The sequence below is a fragment of the Sminthopsis crassicaudata genome, chromosome 1 (genome assembly GCF_048593235.1).
Source record: "Sminthopsis crassicaudata isolate SCR6 chromosome 1, ASM4859323v1, whole genome shotgun sequence".
Lineage (NCBI taxonomy): Eukaryota > Metazoa > Chordata > Mammalia > Dasyuromorphia > Dasyuridae > Sminthopsis > Sminthopsis crassicaudata.
The window spans coordinates 144,134,438-144,157,313 of record NC_133617.1 but is presented as its reverse complement, the minus strand read 5'-3'; the positions used below and the strand labels follow the sequence as shown (position 1 = coordinate 144,157,313).

The window sequence follows — 22,876 nt, the reverse complement described above, 5'->3', positions numbered from 1 at the left end:
GTATTCTTGACATCCCACTTTTTCATTTTCTTCATTCTTCACAGAAGAATGCCAGTTTCTTATTCTTCAAAGTGGCATGGGATTATCAATAATCAGTCAGTATTTATTAAGTGCCTACTGTGCCAGGTGCTGTGCTAAGATGGGGAAAGAGGAGAAATTCAGAACATGGTGGATTTTAATTTTAAAATGTTCCTCAGTCATTAGGTTTTTCTCAGAATGTTGGAGTATATGTTTATGGCTTGAAAAAGTGTCTTTTAAAAATATTGTCATTTCAAAGCTTTCCTGGTAATATTGTCATTATGAATTGAAAAGTTCTAAGTAACCTTTGTTTTGACAGCTTCTTGGTCTGGTAACGTGGACAGAAGGGTAAATAATTCGGCTGAGCAGAATTCTGCTCCTTTTCCATCTCTGGCACTCACCACTGCGGTTTCTGGTATGTAAAATAAATTTAAACTGTTTGAAACAAAATTAAACTATCTTTTTTATAAATATATTTCATTTTAAATTGTTTTTTAAATTTCTTGGGAATTTTGGAAGCAAAATTTTCAAATACAAATCAACATGAAGTCACTCTGAAGGTGATACTAACATTTCAGAACAGTAAGATCTGGCCCCTTTCTTTTCCCTTATAAGAGAGACGCTTCCTAGGTGTACTTAGCAACCAATGCAGATGCTTCCATCTGATAAGCTTTTCTCCTAACTCATCCCCCACTGCCACCAGGAATTAAACCTTTCTTTTTCTTTGAAAGAAATCATACCAATTAAGTAGAAAGCCCACCTCCCTTCCCCACCCCCCATAAAAAGAAAGGAAGAAATTATTGTGAAGAAACTTCATTATAAAATTGTTTTTTAATTTTTTTGCGTTCATTTTTTTACTTAAGGGTCTACCACTGAGGTTTCTCAGTCTACTGCTTCTGATTTTCAGTGGGATGTAAGCCGTAATCAGCCCCATATCGATGATGAATGGTCTGGGTTAAGTATGTCCTTTTAAAAATTACAACAAAGCTTTTTCTCAGCAACTTGCTTTTAAATAACTTTAACTACTATTTTGTGTTTTTGCCTCTAATTTTACACCTTCTTTTCAACTTTAGTTTAAAAGACTTTGTCAAATGCCCTACTTGAAACTGATTAATGTAATATCATACTTAAACTATCTCCATACTTGAAATCATATTTAAACACAAAATTGCTGTTTCTATTCTGAAGCTGCTCTGGGAATTCAAGGGCAAAATGCTTGCCTTATAGTTCTACAATTAAATCTTAGTATAGCACACAGAAGATTAAGGACACAAAACATGGAGTGGCATTGAATTTTTAGACTCTGGAGTCAGCAAGTTTTTGCACCCAATGAAGGAAATTATTAATAACAACAATTAATTGAATAACAATTCAATTTTATGTAGCATTTTGTTTTACAAAGTATTTTTCTTACAAACAATCCTATAGCTACACTCTTTTGAAGTTGAGAAATCAATCTTGCAGATGCTTAAGTAACTTGAACAAACTCTTATAATTTGTCAAAGCTAGGTGTGAAATGGATTTTTCAATGTGGAGAACCAGGTCACATTAAAAATCAAGAATGTTAGAAGAGACCCAAAAAACATGAAGAACTTTTGCTACTTTTTTCTTCATATTAGCAGTTATTCTCTATCTCATTTATACATCTTATGTTCCCTTTGAATTTTTGGCCTCTGCCTGCTATATAGCAGATATGTGAGGGTCATAGTTTATTTGGGAGAATGATAAGTGAATCAGTCAGGTGACTCAACAGTGTGACACAGCAGAAACAAACCCTGTGGCCACATTAACAGAAATAATAGCATCTAGAACTCTAACTTCAGATATAGCCCATCTGTTATTTGGAAAGTCCTTAGGTTCAGAATCTGCCATATTCCAGATGTTGATTATTTGTGTCCTTTGACCACACAAGCTCAAAATAATTATCACTGCTTCCAACTCCTACTTGTTCTTCTTTTTGGGTCTTTTAATATGTACTGTACCCACAAGTGCACTTTTTACAAGGTTAATTCACAGAACTAAATAATATATAGTTATAAAGGTAAGCATACTGGGTGAAGCAATCTTCTTTATCCTTCTACTTCACCAACTCAATGGTTTCATCATTGTAGATTCTTTCCATATTAGGTACAGATCTCAACATTTCTAGCTTTTTTTTTTTTTTCCTGAGGCTGGGGTTAAGTGACTTGCCCAGGGTCACACAGCTAGGAAGTATTAAGTGTCTGAGACCAGATTTGAACTCGGGTCCTCCTGAATTCAGAGTTGGTGCTCTATCCACTGCGCCACCTAGCTGCCCCCATTTCTAGCTTTTAATAATAAACATATTTGCTATAGCCAAAACTTATGTCACTTGATGGCCATCTTGTTGATGATGAGCTTTAGCTGAGCTAAGACAAGCTGGAAGACTGTCTAGGTAGTGGACTAGGTCCTTACTCAGTCTTCTCAATAGGTTTTATTTAACCTATCACATTATTTCGACTGTCTAGATAAAGTCCATAATAGAATCCATGATTCTTCAGATCTATGAAGTCCTAGTTTTAAAACCTTGAGATATTCATGTTCTTACTGATTCTAAGGCCATGCCATTTTTAACTCTCTTTGCCTGAGAAGAGCTCAATAAGTTTTTCTTCATTTAATTTTGTGTACTTTATTTGAAACTTTTAAAAATCATTCCAGTTCCCAAGAATGAATTGATCTCCTACTCCTTATAGTTACCAAAATGCAACCTTATGAGTAAAAAGCTCTCATAACCTTTGAATATGGACATACTTGTTAAGAATAAAAAAATTTCTCTTTTCCTTTGTAATCCATGGCCAGATGCCTAGTCCCTAAAGCTAAGATGTTTGCCTTAAGCAAAAGATCAAGTTACATAGAATTCCTTTTCCAGAATTTCTAGACTTTTCATGTTAGCATTCCTTGCCTTATGGTACAACAAAGAAAGAGAGTTTTGTGAGAATCGTGCTGCAATCTCTCAAGGTTGTGGTTTTCACTAACTGGTTTGTCCTACAGACTGGCTTCTATGGCTCCAGTAGAGGCAAGTAGATAATTGAATATTGAATTCCATGTTAAGTCTCGTGTCCATTTTTCAGTGTAATTTTGTAGTATAAAATTATGCACAATTATGTTCTATAGTCACATTAACCAACAATGTTTGCGATATTTTTCTGCAGTATTTTTGCAGTAATTTAGTCACATTGAATGTCCTTTTAAAATTCATGTAAGAAGAAACTGAGGAAAGAACCTTTTTTAAGAATATTACTTTTAACTTTTATGGTATGGAATTTTAATATTATGCCTAAGTTATGGTCTACAAAAATATTTTAGGAAGGCAGTTATACTTGGTGTTTTTTTATTTTAAATGAATAAAATAAAATTGGGTTGAATAGGGCTTTTGAAAATAAAATGTTTTTCAAAGACATTGTAGCATACTTGACTTGTAGAGGATGAGGGAGTATCCCTTCCATTTTTAGATCTAGATCTAAAAGGTATTGAACTTTTAGATGAATAAGTAATTTTTTCTTTTCTTTTTTATTAAATCTTTTTATTTTCAAAACATGCACATAGCTTTGTGTTTCAGTTTTTCCCTTCTTCCTCCATCCCCTCCCCTAGGTGTCAAGCAATCCAGTTTATGTTATACATGTTAAAATACGTGTAAAAGGATTTTTTTTTTTTTTTTTTTGTATAATAGAAACTATCAGAAATTTGGAATTCATAAATGTCCATTGGAAATGTATTCTGTGTATTATTTGTGTATGTATCCCTTGCAGGCATCTCCCAAATCACAGGTCTCCTAGACACAGCTACCCCAAAGTTCAAGGTGCCCTGAGATTGCATCCACAAAACCCCTAGCTATTGAACCTCCAGTGATGTATTTCTCTTTATTGGCCTACCAGAAGAAACAAAGTCTTTTAATGAAGTAGCATGATAAGAAAAGTCACAATAAAGCATTTCATCCTTAAAATTGGGGAAATTTTCCTACAAATGCAGGTACCAATGAGGAAACTCATGTGGCCAAGACACAGTAGTGCAAGAGCACACTTCCACAAGGATGTAAATGGCTAAGAAATAAGATTAGAAGGGCAGATTATACTTAAGGTGTAAAGCTGCTTAATTTATTCTGCAAAAGAGGTCATTAAGCTTCGCATTGGTTCTGTTCCCCCCAGATTCTGTTCTACTAACTCTATAGTCTACAACTGAACACTAATCTGCTACTTTGAGCCTCACTTATGTCTTTGCCTAGCCTTTTCTTTAGTGTAAAAGTCAAAAGAAAAAGAAAATAGCTACCCTAGAAGGGACCATCAAACAACACAAATAGAGGCAGGGAGAGAACCTTTTGATTTTTGTGTAGTGAGCTGTCTTATTAATTCCCTAGTCTCCAGTAAGAGTTCAGCTAGGTGATAAAGTGGATAGAGCAGTGGACTTGGAATCAAGAAGACTCATCTTCTAAATTCAAATTCAAATCTGTCCCAGACACTAAGCTGTGTGACCATGTGCAAGTCACTTAACTCTCATTGTAAAATTACCTAGAGGGGGGCAGCTAGGTGGTGTAGTGGATAGAGTACAAGCCCTCGAGTCAGGAGGACCTGAGTTCAAATCTGGCCTCAGACACTTAGCTGTGTAACCCTAGGCAAGTCACTTAACCCCAATTGCGTCAATTAAAAAGAAAAATTGACCTAGAGGAAAAAAACCACTCCAGTATCATTATCAAGAAAAATCCAAATGAGTTGAACTGACTGACCAACTCCAATAGGAGATTCTTAGGCTCTAAGCTTCTTTAAAACAGAACAAGACAGTCCTAGTAGCTGTACTCTCAGGCTCAGATCTCATTTTCTTAAGACTAAACTTGTAACTTTGCCTGGGCAGTGATTGAGGGTTGAAGTGGGACAAGGACTCAGGCAATCTCCTAATACATAGGATGAGCATTACCCAGTGATTTTACTCTCTAAAGATAACTATATTTTTACTGTACCCTTATGAAGGCCAGTCATTGAAAATTTTCAGTCCTGGGCTTCAGGGTTTTCCCAGGTTTTTTAATTCCTGATTTCTGAGGTTCCTCTTTTTGGATCTATGGGGAATAGGGAAGGATATAAGAGAGAAAGCTAAGAAGCAGAGTTATTGTCATCATCTGTATTTCATGTATAGATATAGAGCCCAAAGCTTTTTAGTTTCTTATAGAATAATCATGAGAACTTATTTTAAGGTCTTCCAAGTAAGCTATTGGTGCCTTTTCACCTCAAACTTTCCTTTTCCCTCATTTACTTATTCCTAGTCATCATTTGTTCTTGTTAACATTATAGAAACCTGTTATTTTAGTACTACAAAGGTAACTATAAATATGCTTTCCTGTTGACATTTGAAAAGAAGTAACTTCACAACTATGTAGATTGTATTTAATTGTAGAGATAGTGCTCACCTGATTTCTTATTTTGTTTCAACTGTAATATTAGAGAAGAGCACTGGATTTAGTTAGGTTGCTCACCTTTATTTACTAGCTACAGGCTTATATTATACAAAGTCGCTTAAATTCTCTAAGGCTTGGGTTTCTCCATCTGTAAAATAGAAGTCATTGGATTATATGACCCATAGTGAGGATTTTTCAAAAGAAATTTTCTGTTTTTAAAAGAGTTGCCTTAGACTAAAAATGATATATTACTAATGGGAATCAAGATATACCCGAAGTCTGATTTGGGGATTGAGAAGTCAGTGCCATCTTGAAACTAAATGATAATTGTTCAAAACATTCTCAAATTGCTATTTATAAACTTTCTTTAAATTTTCATAAAATCTGATAAGTAGGTAGAATATAGAAAACGGTAAATATCCTGAATGGGGTTTCCAGAACCATTCATTTATAAGCAAGGAATTATGTTTACTTCCAAGTCTTTCCCAACTCCAAACCATCCTTCACAAAGACATTTGACCTTAAAAAAACCATGGGGCTTTGGCAGAGGGTTGAAACATGCAAGCACCATGCTTTGTATCATAGACTCTCTGTCTGCCACTTTTGGTGTATTCTTTTCTCTATTTAATACCTTTTACTAACCAGACTTAACCTTGCTTCCAAACCCCTACAATAAACCTTTTTTTATCAATCAAAAAAAAAAAAAAAAAACCCAACCCAAAAACAAAAACATGGGGCTTCTTCCTACTATTGGAGGAGGTAATTTTGTGGTTGTCATTTGTTTGTTTTTATATTTTAATTCAGCTTGAAAGTTACCTTCTTTACTAGTACCACTAGTTGTATTTCTAGGAGCTTCTTTTCTATCTTGTTCATATATGATTATTGGTTTACCAACTTATATTCTTGCTGTTTCCCATATTATAGTGTTAAATTTTTTGAAGGCAGGAATTGTTTTTACCCTTTTTGTGTTTTCCGTTAGCAAATAGTACTTAATTAATTGTTTGTCTTGGAGTATTGCTTAAAGAAAGTTGCTTATTTGTGATTTTTTTTTTCAGGTTAACTAGTAATGGCACCATGAGTATAGAATTTTAATAACTTTGAGTGGGTGAGGTATTAGAAAAGGCTAGATAGAATAGACAGGAAAGAAGATATGTTTACTTCACAGGAGAACTTTTAGAAGAAAGTTGAAGTAGTTGAAATGACAGTGCTTTTAAGGATTCCATGTAAAACTGATTTAGAAAAAGAAGAAAAAGGCCCCTAACTCCCTCCCCTCATTTTCCTTCCCCCCCCCAAAAAAAAAAAAAAAAGAGTTGGTTGGAATAATTAATGCAAGAAATCACTAAGCCCTAGAACCTGTGATAACAGAAAGGTGCAAATTCAGGAAATACAGGGAAAACTAAATAATAAGAATAAGCACAAAATAGTGGAATAGTTTGTTTAAAGTTATATGCTTAGAAAACCAGTTCAGTGGATTCTGTGAGAAGAAGGAAAAAAGGCTTACCAGGCTGTTTAGAAAGGTACCATGGTATAGAATTAGAATTGACGTTGGAACCAGGAACCAAGTCTCATCTCTGACACACACCTGGGCTTTGCTGCCCCTGGCTACTTAGGCTTTCAATGTCTCAAGAAACTTTCTTCTTCTTCTTCTTCTTTTTTTAATAGCTTTTTATTTACAAGATATATGCATGGGTAATTTTTCAGCATTGACAATTGCAAAACCTTTTGTTCCAATTTTTCCCCTCTTTCCCCGACCCCTTCCCCCCTAATAGCAGGTTGACCAATACTTGTTAAATGTGTTAAAGTATAAGTTAAATACAATATATGTATACTTGTCCATACAGTTATTTTGCTGTAGAAAACGAATTGGGCTTTGAAATAGTGTACAATTAGCCTGTGAAGGAAATCAGAAATTCAGGCGGACCAAAATAGAGGGATTAGGAATTCTATGTAATAATTCATAGTCATCTCCCAAAGTTCTTTCGCTGGATGTTCATTACTGCTCTATTGAAACTGATTTGGTTCATCTCATTGTTGAAGAGGGCCACATCCATCAGAATTGATCATCATATAGTATTGTTGTTGAAGTATACAATGATCTCCTGGTCCTGCTCATTTCACTCAGCATCAGTTCATGTAAGTCTCTCCAGGCCTCTCTGAAATCATCCTGCAGGCCATTTCTTACAGAACAGTGATATTCCATAACATTCATATACCACAATTTATTCAGCCATTCTCCAATTGATGGACATCCACTTAATTTCCAGTTTCTGGCCACTACAAAGAGGGCTGCCACAAACATTTCAAGAAACTTCCTAAGATCTTAAATTACAAAATAGTTGGTCCTCTGCTTTAGTAATGGTAGTTTTCTCACTGAGAGTCCTATGTCCCAGTGAAATAATATTTAACTAATTCCTTCTGTTGTTTTACAAAAGTATAAGGGATGTGTGGGAGCAGAGGGATAGGAGATTTTTACCTCATAAAGTTATTGCTAAACAATCATTGTAACTGAAGGATCTGACGCACAGTAAAAAACTTTTACTTTTTTGCTTTTACTTTTATAAGAGTAAGAATAGACATTTATATGGTGCTTTCAATTTATAGATGGACTTTCTTCTGCTGATCCCAGTTCTGATTGGAATGCTCCAGCTGAAGAGTGGGGGAACTGGGTAGATGAAGAGAAGGCTTCATTTCTGAAATCCCAAGAGTTAGTTCATGATGACAAAGTAAGTAAAACAAAAGTTTATTTTTTTTTTTTTTTGTTCCTTTAACTAGTTAAACTTAATATTTACCAAGAAAAATGGCTTATTAGAATGTTGTTTACAGTTTAACAATCTAGTAGGATATTGTTGCATCAATCCACATTTTCAGTCTTTTCTATCCTTAATTTTGGGGAAAATAGGGATAGATGCCATAGTAGAAGACTTTACTTTAATGTGCCAACTTGAGTTAGGTGTCAATTTTTAAATAAATACAGGAAATGGACCAGAAGATTGCTCTGCCATTCCGTGATTCATTGATGAGTTTGTGTTCCTCTCAATGCTAGATTTGTAGACTATCCACACTTGGTCATTCTATCTAATTCTTGTTTATATATACCAGAATATTTATCCAACACTCTATAGACTTTCCCCCCTAACTTAGTAGTATTTTTTTTTTCCACTTTTACTTTCCCAAGACAGCAAGCAGTCTGACGTAGGTTACATATCCACGTATAGTTGTCTTAAACATGTTGTGAAAGAAAAATCAGAACAAAGGGGGGAAACCGTGAGAAAGAAAAAAACAACAGCAATAAAAAGTGAAAATATTCTTTGATCTATATTCATTATCTGTAATTCTCTTTGGACAAGAATAGTAGTTTCAAATCCAAGTGTTTTGGAATTATGAATCACTATTATTGAGAAGAGCCAAATCTATTATAGTTGATCATCAAACAATCTTGCTTACTGTGTAAAATGTTCTCCTTGTTCTGATCACTTCACTTGGCATTAGTTCATGTAAGTCCATACTTTTCTAAAATCAGCTTGCTCATCATTTCTTAAACAACAATAATATTCTGTTACGTTTATGTACATTCATGTTCAGTCACTTCCCAGATTGATTGTTATCCACTCAGCTTCCAGTGTCTAGTCACTATAAAAAGGGCTGCTACAAACATTTTTGCACATGTAAGTCCTTTTCCCTGCTTTATGATCTCTTTGGGATACAGGCCCAGTAGAGACATGGCTGGATCAAAGGGTATACACATCTTACAGCCCTTTGGACAGGGTTCCAACTGCTCTCTAGAATGGCTGAATCAGTTCACTAGTCTACCAACAATGTATTAGTTTCCTTCAACATTTATCTATCTTTTCCTGTCATGTTAACTAATCTGATAGATGTAAGGTGGTACCTTGGAATTGTTTTAATTTGCATTTTTCTAATCTGTAGTGATTTGGAGTACTTTTTATATGACTGTAGATGGCTTTCATTTCATCTGAAAAATTGTTTTATAAATCTCTCTCTTGTAAAGAATGTAAATTCTTTAAGTGTGACTTTAGTACCTTTATGATGTATATTTTTGCAAACAGGATTAAAATCTGTTTGTTTGCTAGATCTATCCAACTCAGTTGCTTTAACCAAATAATATTGGAGGAACCATTGAATTTATGATTCCAATTGAGTAGACCTGTATGATCTTTATGACCTAAACACCCCAAAAGATTGCTATATAAGAAAATATTTCTTTGACATAATTTTATTTTTTGAAAAGCTTAATTAGAATGCTGGTCTTTATTCAATTATTTTTCTGAATTCTGTACCATGTTTAAGTATACAGCTTAAGTTGTAATCTCTGGGAGAAAACGGAAAATTGTTCATATCGTTTGGGAAATATTTTGTCAGTTCACTGTATATTTGAGGAATGAGGCTTTTATAGGAAACATTGGCTGTAAATAATACTTACAGCTTTATATTTTCCTTCTAATCTTGGCAGTATTGATTTTTTTTGCTCAAAAACTTTAATTTGGATGTGAACAGACAATTTTCAAATGTAGGAATTTCTTGTTTGCTCTTAAATTCCTCTCTTTTCCAAAAACCTGATAGGTTAACTGTCTCTTGCTTTCCTAATTTGCTTATTGTATCATTCTTTATGTCTAAATCATAAACGCATTTTCACTCTATCTTGGTATGGGGTGTGGGATGTTGGCCAGTGCCTAGTTCTGCCAGAACTTGAAGTAATGGATTACTATAGTCACTGACTATTGTGTCTTGTGTATCTCGTGTATTTCCCTGATCACTATAGACTTTCTATTAGGTCTTTTAACATTTCATGGGTCTAAATGTTACACCCAGGTGGTCCGTATATTATCCTTTGCTCTTGCTGTATGCCTGCTCTATAAGCATTTCTGGTTAGACATGATGATAAACATAGATGATATCTTTTATGCCACTTCTCAGCACATCTTCATTGAGAGTGTACTATTACCTATACTCCTGTCATACATCTATCTCTCCTTTGCCTTATCTTACATATTTTTTAGAGATGATGGCAGTATTCCATTTTCTGACTTCAGGCATTTTCACTGGCTATTCCTCCATGTCTGGAATTTGTATTTGTTTTTGTCCAGGCACACCACAGGGGTTGCTTCCCTGGATGATGGTTGAGAATATTAGGCTGGAAGTATTTGCTATTAAAATTTGTGATTAATCTCTTGATTTTCAGAATTTCTATTTGGGTGAGTTTCTAAGATTTTGTTTTGTTTTAATTTACATGTCCATTTTATCAACCTGGTTTTTATTATTGTTGATGATGAAATTGTTTAAAGCAATTCTTAAAATTGTTATATGTGAACTTATTTTCACTTTGATAATTTTGTATATAATCTTTATCTTGGACCCCTGTATTTTTTATATCAAATATTTTAAAATGTTATTCTGAAAAGCAATGGATTTTTTTTACCAGACTACCAAAGATGGGGATGAAGGGAACAGTTCCATGATACCAAAGTTTTTGGCATATATAATTGTTACTTTTTTTCCCCCAAAAATTATCAATTGTTACTTTATTATTATTATTATTTTTTTTTTGGACCCATCAGTTCTTTAGGATTATTATTAGTTTCGATTTAATTTTTAAACTTTTTTTAAAAGCACATTACTGAGTTTTATTTTTATTGTGTTGTGGTTTTTTAAAGATGTGTAATACTTAAGATGCAGTGCACATCATTCTTTTTTTTTTGTCCTTATTGAGTAATTTTCAGAAATCTTAGCATATAGACAGCAAAAATATAAATTTGGGGACTTCAATGTATTCTCATTTCTCTTTTGTTTCATTCAGGAATAGTGTGTTGTGGTTCCACGCTTTCTTTGTACTCCACAAGCTTGTCTGTCTCATCAAATTTTCCTTTGTTTGGCAGTATTTGTTTCTAGATCCAGAGGCAATATGTCCTCTTCTTAATGTTTTTCCCTGTTGATTTATCTGCTTATATTCAAGGATTTTTTTTCTTCTTCCTGAGATGCTTAGTAATTTCAGTCTTTTTTTTTTTTTTTCCCCATATTGGGTTTTCTCCTATTCACTTTCTGACTGTTGAATAACCAAAAATAAATTCCGAATCAAATATGTAATAAATCCAAGGTGTTTCTAGCAGCACTTGGCCAATTGCATCACACAACTTCACTGAACCCTTGGTTCTGAACATTCAACATACACACTTTGAACTGTGCATGTATGGACACTGCCAGAAAGAACCCAACTCAGATTCAAGACACGGTTATATAAAAGTTCTTGGGTGAAAAAGGGTCCCAAGTAGACTCCTGTCCTAAACCATGGAGATAACTGAAGTGGATTCATCTTTAGTATATAATTTATCCCTTGTTATATTTTTTTAATTATCTCTTGTTGGTTTTTCTTTTGAATTAAATATTATATTTAATCTTATTGGCTCTCTTTAATTTTTTATATTTTCAACATTAGTTTTCAGATGATGATAAAGAAAAGGAAGATGTGCCTCTTCAAAGTTCTGCATCTGGTAAATCTAAAAAGAAGAAAAAGAAAAAGAAGAAGCAAGGTGAAGAGATTAACACTCCTGCACAGGTATAGCATAATGATGTCTTTTAATTCTTGTGTAAATTGGATTTGAGTGAGGCGGAGTTGTACCAAGTCCTAGGCCTCACTCTCTCTTCCAGAGTCATCGCTGTCCAATGCTAGGACAGAATCAGGAAAGACAACTGGTGAGACTCTGGAGACTTTGGTGTCTTTGATTGTCTGAGCAAGCTCTAAACCTAGCACCTGCTTCACATGCATTTATAACATGAAGTGATAGTGATGAGAATTAGATAAGGAGTATCTAAATGAAATTAGGTTTAATTGAGGTCTAGTGGCAGGTTCGGGGTACAGGAAGTAAAATAGAGCTCCCCTGCAACCCCCTTTGGATTCAGCACAAGGATACAGAGTTAAATGAGGTTTAGTAGCAGTGCAAGAGTCCTCTGTAAAGGAATTTACAGACCAGAAAACCTAGATTGATAAAAGAGGTTTATTGTGGGTTTTGCAAGTAAGGTTGAAAGGTAGAAAGACATCAGGGCCAGGGCTGGCACCGGTGGGCAGAAACCCTTGACATGGCCAGCGTAAGGATGGCATGTTTGGGGACTTCTGCAAAGAATGGACTCCAGTTTCCCCCTTTTATAATGGGGGGCATTTGGTAATCTTGAAGAGGATCATGGGTGGAGTCCCAGGTTGGCTCCTGGTTGGGTTTCAGCCAGGGTTAGAATTTGAATAGAATTCAATGCATTTTTAGATAAGGAACTATTTGTGCCTGGGGTGGGGATTGGGAAACCTGAACAGATCATTAGAATGGGGGCTGGAAAAGCTCAGGTATCTCCCATAGGAATTCATGGGAGTTGGGAATCAGAAAGAAATCTTAACCCACATCAATACCTCAGAGGTGGTTAACATAGCTGGGCAGGATAGAGGCTTGACCATCAGTTAAGGAAGATCTGGATGACCTTGTGCAAGTCACATATTGAAAAGTGTTGATAATATTTAAGCATTTGCTTTATTTGTTTTATTAAAGTTCTTATTAGTTGACATCTGACTTGCTAGAGAATGTAAAATTAATGTACTGAACTAAGGATTCAAAAAGCAAGTGGTTTTAAGTTGGCATCTCAGACTTTACAAGGTAATCACATATCCTAAGGTGTTGGGCATTGCTTTCTGATCCAGATTCTATTTTGGATAACACGAATTCACAGAGCAAAAATAAAATAGTCCTCTCCTTTTAGTCTTTTTGCTTTATAGCTACCACTGACCTCAATAGTTATTTCTTCTATTTTAAAAAAAAAATTAATTCCTCAAAACATAGTTGGTATGGTACTCATTTCTATATAACATTATAACTATTTCTTTTAGTTAGTAGAAGTAAGTAGCTTAGAAGTAAAAGAATTTGGAAAAGCAAAATGGCAAACTATAATACCTTCTTTGGGTTTTGTTTTCTTGCTGTGGTGTTTTTTTGTTCATATCTATACTTAAGTATTTGTAAGCACATTATAATTTATTGCCAGTATCAGAGCCAACCATCTGTTATTGTTTGTAAATATATTGTTTTTGACAAACAAGTACTTAAATATATGCATGCACTGGAAAAGCAGCATGGGGTAGTAACTAAGGAACTTACTTTGGAATAAGAAAGATCAGGATATTCATGATTACCTATGTCAGCAAAATAATTTCTCCTTAATTCTCTCTTCTCATGTCTTCCCCTCTTCTCATCCATCTACTACTTCAAGTACTATGTGTTGGAGCAATTTAGTATAGGGTGATTACAATGAAAATTTTATGAGACTTCAAAGTAGTCACAAAATATAATTTTCCAGTAATAGGAAAGCAATGATTAGTACTTAGGATAGTATAATTAATTAGGGCCTTGGACTGAATGAAATGTCAAATATAAAAAACTTGATATTTCAGTTTTATTTCCATTAAATAATTTGGGGAAGCACTTTTTTTAGGTCATACCTCTAACAATCTTAATTGTCTAGAACAACTAAAATGGTGTAAGAAGAAGTTATTATGTATAAACTTAGATTAACTCTTCCCTAAAGCAACAATTATCTGCTAACCTGTCAATGGTAGACTCCAGGCAGCCTGGTGGCACACTGGTTACATACACTGGGCTTGGGATTAGAATGATCTAAGTTCAAACTCATAATCAAAAGCTTCCTAGGCAAATCATTTATCTCTGCCTCAGTTTCTTTATCTGTAAAGCAGTGTAATAATAATATCCATCCCCCATGTTGGTTGTCAGAATTAAATGTGTATAGCACTTTGTAAACCTTAAAGTGATATATAGAGACCAATTATTTTATTATTAATAATCTTAATAATTTTGTTAATACTATCAACATTCCATTTAAGCCATTTGGATATTTTTCCTCTATAGGATACAGAAGAATTGGAGAAAGAGTTTAGAGACGATTTCCCAATGGACACATCTAAAATCCATACAAAACAGAAAAAAGCTCTTTCTTTGAAGACCATGAGCACTAGTGATCCACCTGAAGTACTCATCAAAAGTAGCCAGGTAATTTTTTGTTATTTATGAACCAGAGCCTTGCACATTCAACAGCTGAAGTAAGAAATGAGCTGTGGTGGCTCAGAGACAGTCATATCCCTAATCTCTGTAAGAATGCAAATGTTTGGTTAGCATGGCCAATACACATATCACGTATTATCTGGGTAGCAATTTATTTTTATTTATTTATTTTTGAGGGAAGCATCACATTTTAAATTAGCATTTAGAGATATAAATTTAATGGAAGATACTGATAATTAGCTAATGGTTTTGTGAGAAAGTAGGAGCAAAATAGGCATTTCAATAGTACTTGGGCCATATGTGGTTCTTTACATACATCCTGTCTTTGTTAGTTAGACCTTTGGTTTCTATCAGCACCCAATAATGTTTTTTATTTAAATTTTGTTGGATAAATCTTTTTTTTTTTTTTTTTCTTTTCCTTCCTTCCTTCCTTCCTCCCTCCCTCCCTTCCTTTCTTCCTTTCCTCCCTCCCTCCCTTCCTTTCTTCCTTTCCTTCCTCCTTCCCTCCTTTCCTCCTTCCCTCCTTCCCTCCTTCTCTCCTTCCCTCCCTCCTTTTTTAAAATGATGATTTAAAATGTTATTCTATTTGCAAAACTGAGGGAGAACCTGTGATGACCCGTGTTAGCACCCTGGATACCTTAGAATCAGCCAGAGTCAGGATTAGCAAAAGTCCTTGGTCTTTAGCGGTAGAAGTGAAGAGAATGGATGTGTAGGATCTTAGTGTGCCGCCAAGAAGTGACTCTGGCTAGTCTTATTCCACCCCCTGGTCCCTCCTACAATTCTTTGCATATACCAAACGATTGAGCCAGCACAGGAGAGTGGGAAGGGCCATTTTCCAAGCATATTCTTATAGAGTATTGTCCAATCGATAATTAGCCTTAAGTACTTGATTGTCTGACCTCAGTGCATTAACTCAAGAGTTTCAGCCCTTTACAAGAACCTTAGAGGGACAGTGCTCCTTTCAGAGTAAAGACTGATTTAAAACTAATTATATATTATATTATAAATTCCTTATTTCATTATGGAATGTTTTCATACAAGTCTTCAGTAGATTGATTCCCAAATATTTTGTGTGTTTTGTAATTATTTTGTTATTTTAATTTTTTACTTAATATCACTTGAGTTAACTTAAATTAAATTTTAATTTTTTTTCTTTGACTCTATTATTGATGTATAAAAATGTTTCATGAGTTTATTTTCTATCTTGCTATTTGACTGACACATGGGATTTCCTGTTTTCTCTACAAACACCATACTATAAGCAAATAGGAATGGTATTTTTCCTCCTCTTATGCCTATGTTTATGCTTTTCATTTCTTTAGAATCCTGTCAAATGTTAGCAGAAAAGGGTAACAGATAATTCTATTCCTCTAACTTCACCCCTGGTTGACATCTCCACAGAGCAACCAAGCAAATCAACTTCCTTTCTTGCTTATCAAGTCCCCATGTATGAAGGGAAGATGGTAGAGCTCATAATCTCTTTGCTGTGCCTGTTGGGCACAATGCCAGACTGTACACGTAGTCAATGGTCAGGATTTTCCCTAATTGAGTTTTGCATATGATTGTAAGCTTGCTAAAGAGCTAGAGGCAAAACAGTCTGTCTTTATAGGTGGGTTTTCTCAGTCAGTAAATTACAAGAACTGCTATCACAGACCAGATATCTTCTTCTCCCCTTCCATCCAAAAGACATGATTAGAAGTAAAAAACTGGAAAAGAATGGAAGGAGTTAAAGAGAGAATGTGCTTGTAGTATCAGTACTTACTGTGATTGTAAAGTCCAGGAAATAATATTCTCCCATTGTTTGGGGATTGAGTATACTTAAATGATGAATTGGAAGAAGGTAGGGAAATAGGAAGGTTTTTGTGAACACATGTAGAATGAAATAAAACCAAGAGACATTATACATAATATTATAAACAAAATTATTATTAAAAAGTAATATAAAAAACTCCACTGAAATTAAGTTGAACTCTTTAACTACAATAACCGATCTAGTTCTTTAGGAACAAGACACTGAAATACATCTTACTCCTTTCACTTAAGAGGGGCTCTGACCCAAACACAGAAAGGAGATTTTGATGAACTTTTTGATGAATTTGTTAAAATAAGGGAGGGAGAGTTAATCTGGAAGTAACTATTATCAAAACCAGGTATGTTAATGGAGCTGTGAATTATTTGCCAGTTTGTACCTATGCAACAGTGTGCCAGTGGGAGAGGACAAAAAAAAATCAAATCCTATATAATTTTTTTTAATTTTATTTTATTATTATAGCTTTTTATTTACAAAACATATGCATGGGTAATTTTTCATCATTGACCTTTGCAAAACCTTCTGTTCCAACTTTTCCCCTCTTTCCCCCAACCCTCTCCCATAGATGGCAGGTAGTCCAATACATGTTAAATATGTTAAATCCAATATATGTAAACATTTATACAATTATTTTGCTGCATAAGAAAAATCAGATCTGGAAAGAAAGAAAAAACCTGAGAAGAAAAACAAAAATGCAAGCAAACATTAACATAAAGAATGGAAATGCTAGGTTGTGATCCACACTCATTTCCCATAGTTTGCTCTCTGGGTGTAGTGGATTATTTTCTTTACTGAACAATTGGAACTAGTTTAAATCATCTCATTGTTGAAGAGAGCCACATGTATCTTGTTGTTGCCATGTATAATGCTCTTCTGGTTCTGTTTATTTCACTCAGCATCAGTTCATGTAAGTCTTTCCAGACCTCTCTAGAATCATCCTGTTGGTCATTTCTTACAGAACAATAATATTCCATAACATTCATATACCACATTGATGAGCATCCACACAGTTTCCAGTTTCTTGCCACTACAAAAAATGGCTGCCACAAACATTTTTGTACATGTGGATCCCTTTCCCTTCTTTAAGATCTCTTTGGATATAAGCCCAGTAGTAAATTAACGAAGTTAAAAATTATGAAAATAAAGGGAAATTTCTGTTCTTGTTTAAACCAGTTATATTTGAATGTCATAAACACCTTCCTTAAAGCCAATTCAGCCAATTGGACCTTTGAATAAGAAATAATTTTTGTTTATGTCACTTAAAGGACAAGACGTTTGCTTTGTGTTTCTATAATTACTGCACCTTTGTTTAAGATCAGTTGCCAGTATGCATTTCTAAGAAAGTCATCTGAACAAAATTGAGTGTTTAATATTGTATTACATAAGAGATCTTTTTTTTTTTTAAACTTTATTTCCAAATAGCCTGTTAAAACTCTTCCACTTGCTGTTTCTACCGAGCCATCTGTAATTTTATCACAAAATGAATCTGACAAGATCCCTTCCCAAGTGCCCCAGACGCTACAAGAGACAGCTGTTTCCAAGCCTAATCTTAAACAGAATAGTGTGCCTCTTTCCCAGAGTAAGTAACAATCTTAATGAAGCAAGGGGGGGGGGGCAGGGGAACAGTAATGAGCCTTTGGAGGTGTAATTTATGCAGCTCCTTTGTACTGCCAGGACTTCAGTAACTTTTACAAGTATTTGCTGTTTTGGGAACTAAGTAGGAAGGGTTAAATTGTCAATCAGATTCAAAACATATCAACACTGGCTTATACATTGTTCGTATTTTAGTAGACAAGAATTGACCAAGTTTATGAGATCCTTATTGGGAACCCTGGTGCCATTTGATTCAATAAGTCACATCACATTTTGGTCTTTTAGACATAAGAATTGGAACTCAGAGCCAACCTTCAAGTCTTAACTAAATCTGACCAGAAGTCTTCTCTTCCTTGTAATAGAATCCAGATGCCTCTTTTAATTCCCAAGAATACCAAATTTCCATATATGTAACATGTGCCAATATATGACTATTCTAATTGCATACCAGCTTCCATTGTGTCTTTGTGAAATACCATACAGTGAATGAACTTATTCCCATAGAGAGGAGTGAAAGCTGCGTCACTCCTATCAAGATTGCATTGTATATGTAATGATCATCTACATAAATTTTATATGTATAATCATTTCCCTTTTTATATGTCAGATAAATATTTGTAAGAGTTACACTTGCAGAAATGAAATTATTATAATAAATATTAGTAATTTTTTTCATATTTCATTGTGTGAATAAATATTGCTTTATCACTGTTTTTAAAAATTGCATCTCAGTTTAATGTTCTGTTCAACTTATTAGTAAGAACCCAGTATTAAGAATTCTTGAGTGAATGCCCAGTAGTCCCAAAAGGTAGATGATTATTTGGGGCAATTCTAGGTTAGAACAGAGGTCAGGGTAAGACTATTAAAGTAAGATTTATAGAGATGAACATTTGTTCATAATTTTTTTGCATGTTCATGAACAGGTAGGTATGCACAATGTTCTTAGTTCAGCAAATAATGAATTCTTCAAAATGGTTTCAGTATCAGAATTAACACTGCTTATTTCTCCTGGGCTGGAATTAGTTACTATACTTTTTCTTTTAAAAAAGCTACTACAAAAATCTTTTTAATAGCAAAAACATATAGTAGTAAAGTAAAATTGTCACAAAAGAAAATTTTTTAAAAAGATGATTTTATTGTAATTTTTTTTTCATTGTTGTAACTTGTAACATATGGAGAGTACCTTATCTAAGCTTTTTCTTTTATGTTTTGCTATTCTTTTAGCCAAGTCTGAAGCTAGCTGGGAATCTCCCAAACAAGTAAAAAAGAAGAAAAAAGCTAGACGAGAAACGTGAATGTTTTATCCTGAATTGGACATGTGTTGTGCAGACACTGTCTTGAAGATTATGCTGTTTATGCAATAATTTGTGAACATGTACAGAATTTTATATAAATTTCAACTGATTTTTAAAGACAAAACTGCTGTGAATGCAACCATCATTAAAATGGAATCAAAGGAAAGTTAATTTGCAAAATTAAGAGTTCAGCAGAACATGCAACATTGCTGGAAGATGCTTAGGAGTCTCTTTTTCAATTTTATGAACTGTGTTAATTTAAGAATATAGATCTCCTGGTTTTACAACAGTGCCCTGTTTACAACAGATTGTGTTCTGTCTCATCTGCAGCTGAGAACCTAGAGGAGTGTTTAGAGAAAGGGTTGGCTATAAAATAGTGGGTATTTCTTGCATCTTTGATTCAGATTGTCTGCCATTTGAATTTGCTTCACATGTAAATCAAAGTGCTTTGATTAATTGCATTATCTTCCACGTTTTGCATATTTTTGGTAGCAGTGTGTGTATTAAGGAGACACAAGTGCAAGTATAAAATCATTTATTGTCATTTATTTAGCTGAACCTTTATGGTTTAGTTGACAGTTAAAAAAATGCTTTCAATTAAAAGATCAGAAATGCAATTGACACTTGAGTATGGTTCATGAAGTTATTTTTGATAGTCTTATATTACTTGAATTCTTCAAAGTGCAGTATATTTTTAATTATATTACAAAAACTCAACTATGTGTATATGGTCTTGTTTCTGTTGTTTCCTTTTAAAAGTTCATGCTCATGTTTAATTGCTCATTTTTAATGATGTGAACTCTTTTAGTCAAACTCTTAATTCACCTTTTCCCTTTCCCAAGCAATTATTTTTACCAGCTTCAACTTTCCTTTCTTTCTTTCTCTCACTCTCTCTTTTGCTCTTTCTCTTTTTGCCAAAATGTCTTTTGACTTTAAAATTTAAATCATTCACACACTAGTTATACAAGACATCAAAGTTTTGGTGGAGAATGGAAGACTAAAATCAGACAGCTTTAATTGACATTGTCAAGAACTCCAGTTATCAGGAATACATTTTTTTACTGCCTTAACCTGTAGTGTGTAGAATATGCATCTAAATTTCTTGAGGGGGGGGATTAGTGTTTTTATAAGAATTTTCATGTAAGTATTGCAGTTGTAGTTAAATAAGGAACATTTCCCACTTGAAACTGTATTGAGTTAAATGATGTGTGAAATGTTTCATTTTCAGGCACTGTGTAATTATATTGTAATGAAAGGGCAGGTATCTTTGTATCTATAAATAGTGCATGCTCAGCCATGTACACTGTAAATAGCCTTTACCAAATGTGTTTGACAAGGACCATAATTAACATCCCTTAGTGAATTGAATTGTGATCAAGAAAAAAAAAAGAAGCCATGAATTATTTGATGCAATTGGCTTTTGTTGTTTTTACGTGCTCAGAGAAATTGTTTGTAACAGCTGTAACCAATGGTACTGACCCAACCACCCAATATTGTCTTATTTTACTTGACTGCAGTTTGGTAGTATTAACTTAAGAATGCTAAAAAGGGTAGAGAAACAAAAATTACTTTAGTTTTGCTGAAGATTGGCCTTTATCAATGAACTGCTTTCCTAATAGTGATTGCTTACTTTTATACAGGTGTTAACATCTGTTTCAGGAACATGGCAGTATGTTTACATGTTCAAAGTTTTGTTTAATTCAGTGACACTTCTAAGTTGATTTGTTTAAATAAATTGAGCAAATGATAGCTTTGTTTTGTTTTATTTTGCTTTATGAGAGTAAATAATAGCTAATATGATGCTGGATTTTTTTTTTTTAATTTTTTTTTTGGGGGGGGGGCTAATTTTGAATTTAATATTTCCTCAGAGACTCAAGGACCCTGGTTTATCTACCAGAACTTCTTATAGTTCTTCCTCAGGAGGAAGAAGGGGAAAGAAAAAGAATCTGTGTGATTAAGAAATGTGCCAAAAGGTCTTCATTTAGAAGAATATCTTATTGTCAGTTATTGAAATGTTAACGTATCATTTCTGGTAATAATATGTCATTCTTTTAGGCACTCATCTGATGGATTTTATTTAATAGTCTAATTAGATCTGTGTTTGTATGTAGATACTACAGAGCAATATTTAAGTCCATTGTTTATTTTCTTAATTAAAAATATGTTAATACAGCGTGAAATGTTTTGATAAAAATCTAAATTTTTTTACTCAATATTTCCATTTGGTTTCATTATGGTTTCATGGTTTTGAAGTTTTTGTGTAAATTTAGTGTCTACATAGAACTGCTTTTCAAAGAGACTTAAAGAATGCTGTCATGTAAGATGTTTTGCTTGTTATCAATAAAACATCCTCCTTTTTCCCTTTTCTTTTTTTTTTTTTTTTTAAAAACAAAACAAAACCTTTCTCAATTCTTTTCACCCAGAAATATTCTTGATATTATGATTTTTAACAGGGTCTGGGTAATATTTATTGCATCTTCTACCAGATATATTTCTTTGCTTTTATTGATGAGAATGGAAGTTATAAGTATGTGCTTCCTTTCCTGGACATTTTTTAATTTGGGATCCTTTCAGCATTAAAATTAAAAGTATTTTAAGTACAACATCTTACAGGCAATAGAACAGTTCTTGAATAGAAATTGAGTGGATGAAAGTGACGGTATTTAAGAAGATTCATCTGGCAGTACTAAAGTTAATCATATGCTTGCATTATCCACACAGGCTAATGCTTTCTTTAAAATATGTTAGTCAAGAAAGAAAATAGCTGAGACCATAAATTTGTGATCAACCAGTTAATGATCAAACTTCAGGTCTGATGTATGTAACATATTTAAAACATTCTTTGAGTTGCTGGCACTTTTTTATAAGGCCCCACCACTCCATAAAGGGTAGAATGTACTTATGTGAGACAGGTTACACTTCCCATGCCTCCTTTGGGAAACTTCATCATATCACACAGCAGCATACCTGAATGTTGTCAAACACTGTAAAGTACACACCATTAGTTGACCTTGTAAGGTTAAGAAAATCTTCAAAATAGGAATTAACTTACAAAGTGGGTACACTGGTTGCTGACAGGTGCCAGAAATCCCCTATCTCCTGCTCACACCAGCTACTGCTGACCAGCAGAGATCTCCTCAGCCCCCATTCCTGCCAGTTGGCTGCTGTTCAGAGTAGCAGGTGATGGGCAGCAGAAATGCCCCAGCTCCCAGTGGTAATAGACAGGCGCTGGGGAATTTCTGCCACCTGTCAGCTCTGCTTTCAGCGGCAGAAACTAGGAAAGCTAAGGAAAGCCTTCATGTCTGTCAGCTTTTGCTGAGAGCAACAGTGGGGTATGGACTTCATCCTCTATGGTAAGTATAAAATGAAACCTCAATTTTTATGCAGGAGGATTTAAATTAGCCTATGCACCAGATTAATTTGTGCCCCCCACAGGGAGACTTAACCTTAAGTAAATATTCTTAGTATTAATTCTTAATCAGGACTCTTAAGGAGAATGAATTAGACATGGTGTATATCTTTTCCTTCTCTCCCTTCCTAAAATGTCAATAAAAAGGAAGAAAGTTTAGTTTTAAGTGAATTTACATATTGGGTAATTTTTTAAAAATATGGAATGTTTAAGTAAATAGTTATTTTTATCTGAATTTAAGACTTTTTTTTTTTTCTAACAACAACATAAATTAGGAAAAGTGGA

The 22,876-nt window shown here is 34.0% G+C and overlaps 1 protein-coding gene across 5 annotated transcripts in view; it reads left to right on the top strand.

Moving 5' to 3' along the window:
• The window catches only part of MTDH (metadherin), a 62,023-nt gene extending 40,476 nt beyond the window's left edge, over positions 1 to 21,547 (top strand). For all 5 annotated transcript variants that reach the window (XM_074268886.1, XM_074268868.1, XM_074268894.1 and 2 more), the window contains 7 exons: positions 338 to 433; positions 882 to 977; positions 8,021 to 8,142; positions 11,871 to 11,990; positions 14,332 to 14,472; positions 17,717 to 17,873; positions 19,112 to 21,547. In XM_074268886.1, coding sequence (XP_074124987.1) covers positions 338 to 433; positions 882 to 977; positions 8,021 to 8,142; positions 11,871 to 11,990; positions 14,332 to 14,472; positions 17,717 to 17,873; positions 19,112 to 19,182 — 803 coding nt within the window. In that variant the 3' untranslated portion in view covers positions 19,183 to 21,547. The remainder of the gene's footprint in view (positions 1 to 337; positions 434 to 881; positions 978 to 8,020; positions 8,143 to 11,870; positions 11,991 to 14,331; positions 14,473 to 17,716; positions 17,874 to 19,111) is intronic.
• Positions 21,548 to 22,876: the final 1,329 nt, after the last annotated feature.